This window comes from Rhagoletis zephyria, unplaced genomic scaffold, assembly GCF_001687245.7.
Source record: "Rhagoletis zephyria isolate East Lansing unplaced genomic scaffold, Rhagoletis_zephyria_1.1 Rzeph_scaffold_17660, whole genome shotgun sequence".
Taxonomy (NCBI): domain Eukaryota; kingdom Metazoa; phylum Arthropoda; class Insecta; order Diptera; family Tephritidae; genus Rhagoletis; species Rhagoletis zephyria.
The window spans coordinates 314-10,680 of NW_016174721.1; the positions used below are offsets into that span (position 1 = coordinate 314).

Genomic DNA, 10,367 nt, shown 5'->3' on the forward strand with positions numbered 1-10,367 from the left:
TGAACTGTGTAAAAGCAGTCTAAGGGATCTTCATCGAAAGTGATAAACTCTTGATAAACTTGATAAGGTAATAAATTTGTCATGTTGATAAATGAACCAAAGAAGGTAAATTTGATAGATAGATAGAATGATAAATATATTTACGTTCTTTTGTTTGGATTTGCTTAAAATTATTTTCGGAAGCGGCAGCTTTGTTTTTTCCCGCACGCCATCCTAATCGGTTGGCCAAAAGTCACTTGCGCGAGCGGTTAGAGACTTTATAGAATTTATGACAGCTCAATATGCGTGCCATCTTCTTGTGAAACCAAGGTGGGCGAAACAGTTGCGGGCAAAAATTTACCCACCGATTCGGCTACGCACCGATAGGTACTGCGAGTGCTTAATTCACCTCTAACGATCACAAGCAGGTGGCGCTGAAATTGAATTTCTATAGGGATATTTGTGTGTCTTTACTAAAAAAATAAATATTTTCTCGTATTTTATTAATTTCGCTAGAGCAGAGAACAGTGTTGGGCGTTAATCAATTTATTTTTTAATCATCTTGTTAATTGATTAAAAAAGTAAAATAGGTGAAATTTTAATTGCGTATTTCAATTAAATTAATTGCAATAAAAATTTTAATTGCAATTAAGTTGGAAGAGAACATACATATACATACATAAATAAACTAGCCCATCAACTAAAAATCTAAAAATACCTAACAAACTGTTAAATTCTGCAATTTCAGATATTTGAATTGGCCATAAATATTCGTGTTAGGAATAATTTTTTCAGGAAAATTTTCTATACCGTTTCCTTATACGTTTTATAAGTTTCTTATATGTATGTATATAAGCATCACACAAATACATACATAAAAACGATGAAATAAGATTTTCTAAGTATTAATCGAATATAGCCAAAGCCAAATAAATTTTTGTCAACACTTGTACAATGAAATTACATATTTGTATTGTAATTATAACTAAAACTATCTGGAGCTAGAAAAGTGCTACATAATTTTGAAAATAGCTAAAAAAAAGAGCTAGGAGCTTAAGACAAATTTTCAGAGATAAAAAGGAAAATAAAGAGCTGGATCTAGCTCCGAAAATTCCAAAATGACAACACTGACTGGTAGACAACATCCAAGAGTGGCGGCAGCCATAAGTTTAATTGGACGCGTACCCTTCTAGAGTGTAGATGCCAATTCTTTTAAAGAGGAGCATTGGAAGAAGAGGAACACACCGAAGGATCTTAGCTGAGTACATCTTAGCTTGGTAGGTCAAAAGTTTACTGCGAGGACAAAAATGTCCTTTGTCAAGTTTAGTTTGCAGACAAACCGGTTTCGGCGTTGTGCCATCTTCGGGTTTAATTTTTCGAAACCGGTTTGTCTCCAAACCAAGTTTGACAAAGGATAACGGAAATTCGTTCCAAAATAAATCATCCTACCACCCAGTCGGAAAAATCAACCAACAGCAACGTAAATAATATATATTTCCTTTTTAAAAATAGAAAAAACCGAAAAATTCAATTAAAAAAGAACAAAAAATTCTGCTGCGCCAGTACTCGAACTCGGATTTGCCTTGCGACCGTTGGAGTGATGCGAGCTAAATGGTATATAAGTGCTTTCGCGTTTTAGCAAGAATTGCCCTGAAACTCTGCCATTACAATGGCATTGCTGCCGCTTATCGGTCGATGAAGACCGGTAACTTACAGCACTCAGCATAACTGTGTGCATTTGTAGGGGAATGCACCGATCATATCAATAAGTATCGATAATAATCAACGACTTTGTAAATCATCATACATGTTATATTTTTTTATTTATACAACTTTTTGTTAAAATACATCAAACATGAAGAGCATATAAAACCGATAAACATAACAAATGCACGCGACACTTTAAGTCCCATTTTCTGTCGGCCGGTCTTGCCGGAGTTCCAGCGAAAGATGCAAATTCTGAGTGAGTAATTTTATTAATATTGCCTAATGCCTTAGAAAATTAAATACATAAACGATTAAATTTTGCAGCACTCACTTTAACTATACTAAACTTCGGTATTGGTATAACAACCATTGCAGCGAGGAGTACGTACGATGGTAAACCCGGTTGCAAAACTCCTGGCGAAGTTGGTCATCTCTACAGAAATTTCTGGGATCCAATGCGTTATTGGCGCTGTATTGGTTTAAATATGGAACCCTTGCAGGAAAGTTGTTCCGATGGTAGTGGCTTTCAACAATCTTTGGGCCGTTGTGTTGCTTGGCGAGTTTGGAAATGGGAGTTACCACACTATCCACCAAGTTGTCCCGATGGCGTCATGTGTATATCAACTGAATCGCTACCTACGCTAACGGGGGAAACCTCACCACAGCAAGTTTCGTTATCAAAGCCATTAGTAATGTCGGAACCATGGACACCAGCACGACCATTGCCACAGATCCAACCATTTATGCAGTAGCGGCTGTTGGTTGATTCGCGTCCTTTGCAAAAGTCACCGACCTTAATACAAATCTTATTAACCACAGCATCGCCTGTGCTGAAGACGCGTCCTCATAGTATGTATTTATAATTCTTCGATTTAAGTTACTGTATTAACGAAATAAGTGGTTGTGGTAAATTATTTTTAGGCTTTTTAAAATCATTAAAATATATTCTATGTGTGGTGTTAGATACTCAGAATTTCTTTTGGTAAAGGATTGATTGAGACAGAGATTTTCTACATATCGAGGTCTTATATTCAATATCCTATAGTCAATGACTCACAAATTCAATTAAACTCGAACTTTTCAAAACATGCTACAGTTAAACCTTAAGAGCGTTTCAGGCGTGACAATATTTCCAACTTTTCCACGTAATTCGCTGTCAAATTGGGAAAGAGAAATCTTATTTCGTTGTGTGAACAGCCAGAAAGACCTTTCTGTCACATTTCAGAAATCAGTTTCAGAAATAAAAGTTCCAAGATGTGACTGCAATTGAGAGAGCGCAAAACGATTTCGGAAATATATTTCAACTTGCTCGTGCTGCACTAGCAATCTGCAATTCGCCTTTTACAAGTCTAGCTCATTATATGCTAAACTGCATATAATAAACATTAAAAAAAAACAAATATTTGAAAAATTCAACAAACTTTCACCAAAATTTCAAACTTTTTTATTTGTCAATGTTATTGTGGCTTGTTAACATTTTATTTTTAATATTTTCATTGAGCTTTGTACCACGATTGTTTATTAGGAAAAATTTGAAAACTTTGTTGCTTTTTGTAGGGGAAGTAGGGAAAAGTTGTTGGAGATTTTTAATTTGCTGCTATTTCTGTACACCATTCATTGTGTGCTGCTACTACTAAATCGCCCAGAACAGTTCACTATATTTACTAACATTTCACCACGGGTATAGGAAGCAACAAATGCATTTGGGAAAGCTCGCTGAACTTTCGAAAGCACAAGTTGCATACAAAAGGCAAGCATTTGCCTCCCACACAGTATCAAATACTTTTCGAAAATCTGTGTTGATGGTGGTTAGTAAACAAATAAAATTATATTCCACAAATTCTAAACAAACAAAATGTATTAAATCAATTCAAAGTAGCAATAATTGTGCCTAATTGATTGTTAAATAAAAATTAAGTGAGTGTTAAGCAGAATAAATACAAATTATGAGCAATTCATATGCAACAAGCGTATGTATGTATGTACTATGTAAATAAGGAGTGCCGAGTGTCTGCCTAGATTGGGTTTCAATGAAAGTGTCGGTTACATACACATGTAGGTATATCTGTACATACGTAGCACATACTGACACTAACATATTTGAAAAATAGACATACATAGTACATACGAGTTTTACACAAATTGCTGTAGGTCAAGTGCATCCTTTGTTTGTGCAACACGCCTAATTGTATGCTTCACAATTTTTTCCTGCAGCTGTGTTTGTAATTACGCGTACAGATGCTTGTTTCCGGTAGTGAGCTGTGCAAAAGTAGGTCAGTGGGACGTTGTTTTAACAACGACCTTGAACGGGTGCTGCCCTCCCGCTTCGCCGCCAGCTACATACACGTACGTAAATAGTATGCCTGCTGGGTTATGTTCATTCCATTTGTTTAATCGTTACGAGCGCATGCAAATTTGTATACGAGTTTTTCTTTGGTCCCAGAAGGGAATAAATAAAGGAACGCTTGAATGTAAAAATCGGAAAGTTATACACACAAACAGTATGCCCTCGGTAAAAGTAACCGGGAAAAAGTCGGGCAGTTGCGTTGATTGTGGCAATAAGCGGCAATAACCGAATCACAAAAAATTTCAGTCTGAAATGAGAATTTAACCTTAAAACTAAATTATCAAAAGTCAAATAATATTGTTCACTGTAAGATAAAACCAAAGTATTAGTTGAATTCTCTTGAAAATCATTTATATGTGTACAAAGTCGAAATACCTATAGTTGTTGGTCAATCAGTTTTGAAAAATTGGCAAATGTTCGTTTATATTTTCTTTGAGGATACATTATTTCGCAACTTTTGAAGACTTAAGATGTGCTTTATTGAATCCGAGTTTCTTCGGGCCATTGCAGAAAAAAATTTAAAGAAACAATAAATCGTGGATAGAAAGTTGCGTTTACTGAGGGACAATTTGTTTTTAAGTTGCAATTACGGAGTCACTAATGGTAAACATTTGAGTGTTGCTTTAGACGAGGTGTTGCTTTTACCGCGGGCGTACTGTACATATGTAAGGTTTTGGAGATATGTGATTTAAAATTTTAGACATATATATATTTTTTTGTTATTTTATGGCCTTATAACAATAATATTCCAATAATTTTTTTTGAGCTTGAGACCGTTTTTAATGAAAAGCTTATTGTGGAAAAGAAACAAGAATATATTTTTTTAAATAGAAAATCTGGGTTGTGGTTATTTGAATAATACGATTTGGTTCGTTTGAAACCATAACATAAATTTATGGTCATTTAAAAAGTGGACATAACTTGTACTTATTTTAAAAACTGGACATAAGTTTCTGGCCATTTAAAAGGTCGACAGAGCTTTTAAAATTAAAAATTAAATTTATGTCCACTTTTTAAACGACCATAAATTTATGGCCCCTTTTTACATTAGAAAATAATTGAATATGTACATATATGTAGGTCCACTTTTAAGTAACCGTAAGTTTATGTCCACATTTTAAATGACCTTTATTTTTCAAATAACAAGAAACTTAAAATTTTTGATCTACAAAAAGCAGGTGTGTATAGCATGTCTTTAAATTTTCTACTGAGTACTTTGAATCGATCCTGAGTACAGAGTATTTTTGAGTACTGAGGACTTTCGAGTTCTTTTAAGTTCTGAGTACCTTCGAGTTAATTTTTTGAGTACTGAGTACTTTCGCGTTATGAGTACTGAGTTCTTTGGGGTACTCAGTATCGATACTTTTAAAAATCGGGTGCTGTCGATCCTTTTGAGAATCGAGTTCTGAGTACTTCTGGTATCGATACTTCCCAACACTATATAAAACTAAAGACCTATCTCAGGAAATAAATCTATATATAGCTGTTAATTCCATTTCACAATGTGTTTTCACTCATTTGACATAGTGAAAACAAGCCTTAAGCTTCAAAACTTGAAAAAAAAAATTGTTGCTCTTTTATAAAATGCATACTCGGTGTAGCCTTCAATTTGGTGCCAAACAGAAAAATAATTTTTTATTCTAAAATTTTCATTTTTCGTACAGGGTATGCACACTGCCGTTTGTGGCTGCCCTTGCAACGACATGAGTACTCAAGGTAACCATATTTTATTTCAGAAGTGACTTTCAAAATATTTTTCCTTCACAAGTAATGGTTTCTTATAAATGTAGTGCATGCATGTTGAGTTGCATACATGCATACATATGCTCGCAGCTGAAATTATGCTTTTGACCTCTAATTTACTGTACATAGGAACTTCCATAAATAAATAAATAAGTAGACTTGTAAAATTTCCCACCTTCTTATGTCTAATATTTCACGTTCGCAAACGTTTATTGCACAATGCTATGACCTCCTCATTCTCAGATATATACGCAAATGAGTTTACATATTTACATATACAGTGGGGAGCAGAAATGAGTAGATATATGGTGATTTTTGTTAAATATTCGGTAGGATTTTCGAGGTAAATTTTGTTTCGGTTATTTTTTCATAAAAATATGGTTCATGCTTAAACAAAAAAAAAAAAAATAAAATTTCTAAAAAGCTCAAAATTTGAATGAAAATTTATTAAATTTTTCTAAGCTCTGTATAAAGTGTGAAAGTTTGATTTGTATGGTTTTGGTTAAAGCATGAACCATATTCTTGTGAAAAAAATGCCATCTTTTAACACCTTGTAAATATTTAACAAAAATCCTCGGGTATTCATTTCTGCTCCCAACTGTATATATGGAACATGTGTGCAGCGGTTTGTTTCTCTGAAAACATATGCACCGATAAAACTTTATAATTACTTAAGTATAAATGAGAAGTCAGTTGACAACGGGTCTTTAACCATTCAGTACAAAAGTTGTAAGTACATTTGTGTGCACTGTGCACTCATTGTTAGTAAACTACCAACAATTCGGGTGAGTAAGTACGATTAATGACTTCTAATTACGTGCTGTTCCTTGGCATTGATTAGATAAAAGCAAAAATTTTACATTCGCCTTTTTCGTCAATGTGAGGGGCGCTACCTACCAGACGCTACGATCACATGAAGTGTTACGAAAATCAGTTAGAAATTCGAGAGGAATAGTCTACAAGGTGACTATAAACTTTTTACGTTTGAACGTGTTTGTACATACATACATACATATGTGTATGAAAGAACATAAGGAATATCCACTTCTAGATTTCTGAAGAGCTAAAAAGTTGCAGTGGTGCGTAATTATGTCCGAGTATAAAGCCGCAGCCGGCATTTTATACACTGAGAAAAAAATCAACTTGAAATTGTGTGCGTTCGGGCTAAAGTGCGAAAATCGGCAGTTTTGTACAACAAACATATGGCACCGTTATGGCAAAGCAACGTTGGTAATATTAACTACATTATTTATTTAAGAAAAGCAAAAAAAAAACAAAAAAAAATAAAAGTTGCTTCTGACGGTATTCGAACCCGAACCAGCTGGAAGTTAATAAATAAGAGCAATCTTCGCTGCACGTTCATACATACGTATTTGTTTTCAAATGTTCAAAATTTCTTACAAAAAATCAAACAATAACTTGGTTGAAAAGACCATTGTACTTTTAGCTCAGTGTACATATATGTATGTACATATGTATGTAGATTGATTATATCAATGAGTCTAAGAGTGGGAGACCGAAAAATAGTACTTATATGTTCTTCAAAAGTATCTTAAAAAAATTTTTATATTCGCTTAAATATCTATGAAATACTGTACTTTTAAGGTGCATAAAATAACGTGAAATGAAAAGAGAAAATAACGGTTTTCTTAGCTAATTTTCTTTAGAAAAAGTTCTGCGACATAATTTTTTATGAAAAATGTAATTTTATCCTAGGACGAAGTATTTTGATGGCACTTATAAATAGTTGAAATTGTATAATTCGCTTTGATACCAAGAGAGCCCATTTTTCTATACGTATATATTATAATTTTTATAAAAAAAAAAAAATCAAACCTTAACAAGGAAAAAATAAAGAACCGTTAACCGATTTCTGTAATTCTTTTTTTAAGAGCAAAGGGTACCTCAGGGGTGGTACCATACTAATTTGGTTTGGATCTGATGAAACAGGAGCAGGAAATAATATTACTCATACGCCATAGCTTACACGGCCGTACTCGTACGTGGCGTATGAGTAATATTTTCCATGTAAAAGTGTCTCGCCTTTGTAATCGCAACGTAAACTTAAAATACATTCTCTGGGGAGTATGACCTGATATATGATCGTGATATTTTTTATGGAAATTTTTTATTGAAACCGTCATGAAAGCTTATGAATTTCATATCTTTTGTTGACATTGGGACTCGCCTATAAAAAATTCAATTAAAGCAAACAGGCAAATTTTTCGTACCACCCCTAAAGTCTGGCTGGCAAACTTATCCTATATATATGCATATATATACATATATTCATAGGTACCAATGCAAGCAAATTTGTATGAATTATATACACATGTATACCCGTAACAATTATCGCCGCGCTTCTTCACGCTCACAGGGGCTAGTTTATGATTACGAAACTCACACTCATAATTGCGAATTCTTATTAGCAAATACTTATTGAAAAGCTTTTTTTTTGTTTTGTCAGAAGCTTTCTCTACAGATAATTTCATTACTTAAATGTTTGGCATGAAGTGTGTTGGTAAATTGACATTGGCTTTTTACTATTTGAACGCGCTGCTACCGTTAAGTTCTTTAACTCTATTTTAAATAATTAATTTAAGTTGTCACGGTTTTGTTTGCAAATTTTTATTCGATTTGTCAGTGCAAAGTGTAAGTTGAATTGGTAAATAAGTCAACGGAAATAAATGTGAATTAAAAAGCAGTAAATGTGTTTTACATATTTATTTATGTATGTTTGCAAAAATGCCAAAGAAGAACATCTATATTTCTGCCTTACTTACATATACATATATCTGCCATTCAGCAGAATAGGTTCAATATGATTTTCAACTATGTATACCTATTTGATGCATGCAACCGATTATTCGAATGCTGCTCTTGTTAATGCAAAAATTAACAACTATATTGACACTATCATTGGTTATTTCAAAAATTTGTTTAAGGAGTGAGAAAAAAGTAAAATTTAATCGTTCGATGGAAAAGGTTCGTGCAAACATTTTGTTATTAAGATGGGAATTGGCAAATTTCAAAATCAAGTTTAATATTTTTCGACCAAGTATGTGTTTAATATTAAAGTGGTGTACAAATATGGGAATATGAAAAATAATATTTGCCTTGCAAGTAAAAAAATTTTTGTCAATCTACGAATTAATAACTAATCCAAGGTTTCTCAAAAAAAATTTCCCAAATAATTATACATAAAAAAAAATCAATTGAAGTAGCAATTTTCATCTTTTAATTGGAGTAAATAAATAGCTTTACTATAGAAATTTTGTGCTGTTTAAGTTTAAATAAAGGTAGCTCACAAAAAATCCGAATAAACGTAAACTTCTGAAAAAAGAAAAAGTTTGTGTCTGTTCATTACTTCTTATTAATTTCTATTGAAATATCTGTGACTAATTTTTCAATGAATGTTATTAGTGAGACAATAAAAATCCCTCTTTTTACCTTTGTGCACTCAAGGACCAATTTTAACAAAAACACTTANATTACTAGTGAGACAATAAAAATCCTCTTTTTACCTTTGTGCACTCAAGGACCAATTTTAACAAAAACACTTAATTTTCAAGCAGGATTTTTTTATGGTGTAAACTATATACTATGCACTTTCGTTTTCATTAAAAATTATGCTGCTATATGTAGAAATTTAAAAAATTTGAAAATTGCGTATACACTGACAAGTCTTCGTGACTGGTGTATTTTAATTGTATATATGTGTATGAAGTAAAATCTTTCCTGATTTTTGATTTTTTTAAATGTTCCAACAGACTAATGCAATGTTATCATTTAACTGTAGGTTACTTACTACTGCAAAACAGGCATTTAAAACTGTATGCCGTTTTCCTCTTTTGCGTAGAATGACCCAACACTTCTCCACTTGTTTTAAATTTTGTTATTCTTAGGGCCGTTTCTTCAAGTAGCTTTTCAAATTGATCTTCCCTTTAAACACAAATTTTGTTCTCAAAAAATGCGTTTGAATGGCAAACAAATTTCAAAAGCTACTTGAGGAAAGGGCTTTCTAACGCTTTTCAACGTNAAAATTGATCTTCCCTTTAAACACAAATTTTGTTCTCAAAAAATGCGTTTGAATGGCAAATTTCAAAAGCTACTTGAGGAAAGGGCTTTCTAACGCTTTTCAACGTGTTATACATATTTTTACTTTTCCTTTTATTGAGCAAATTTAATTGTATGTTATTTTATTTTGCGTATGTTATTTTATTTCGTAAAATTTTTTTAGTTTGCATTTAATTTACTATAAATGAAGATTACTTAATTGAATTAGTTAATTGAATTTTATTAAATTTTAGTTTATTTCAATTATTTTATTTATAGTTTGTTCTTATTTATTTTTTACATTTATTTATTTTTGTAATTTTATGAACTTTCTTATTAATTTTAACTGTGCTTTAGTTATATTTATTTCATTTCATTTCATTTGATTTCATTTGATTTCATTTGATTCCATTTCATTTCATTTCATTTCATTTCATTTTATTTTATTTTATTTTATTTNCATTTGATTTCATTTGATTTCATTTGATTTCATTTGATTTCATTTGATTTCATTTCATTTCATTTCATTTCATTT

General features: G+C 32.2%; 1 protein-coding gene across 1 annotated transcript; it reads left to right on the forward strand.

Moving 5' to 3' along the window:
* Positions 1 to 1,836: 1,836 nt before the first annotated feature.
* LOC108379909 (uncharacterized) lies at positions 1,837 to 2,531 on the forward strand. Its single transcript, XM_017636273.1, has 2 exons — positions 1,837 to 1,942; positions 2,011 to 2,531. Exons 1-2 carry the CDS (start codon positions 1,930 to 1,932, stop codon positions 2,436 to 2,438), a joined length of 441 nt encoding a protein of 146 aa, XP_017491762.1. The 5' UTR covers positions 1,837 to 1,929; the 3' UTR covers positions 2,439 to 2,531.
* Positions 2,532 to 10,367: the final 7,836 nt, after the last annotated feature.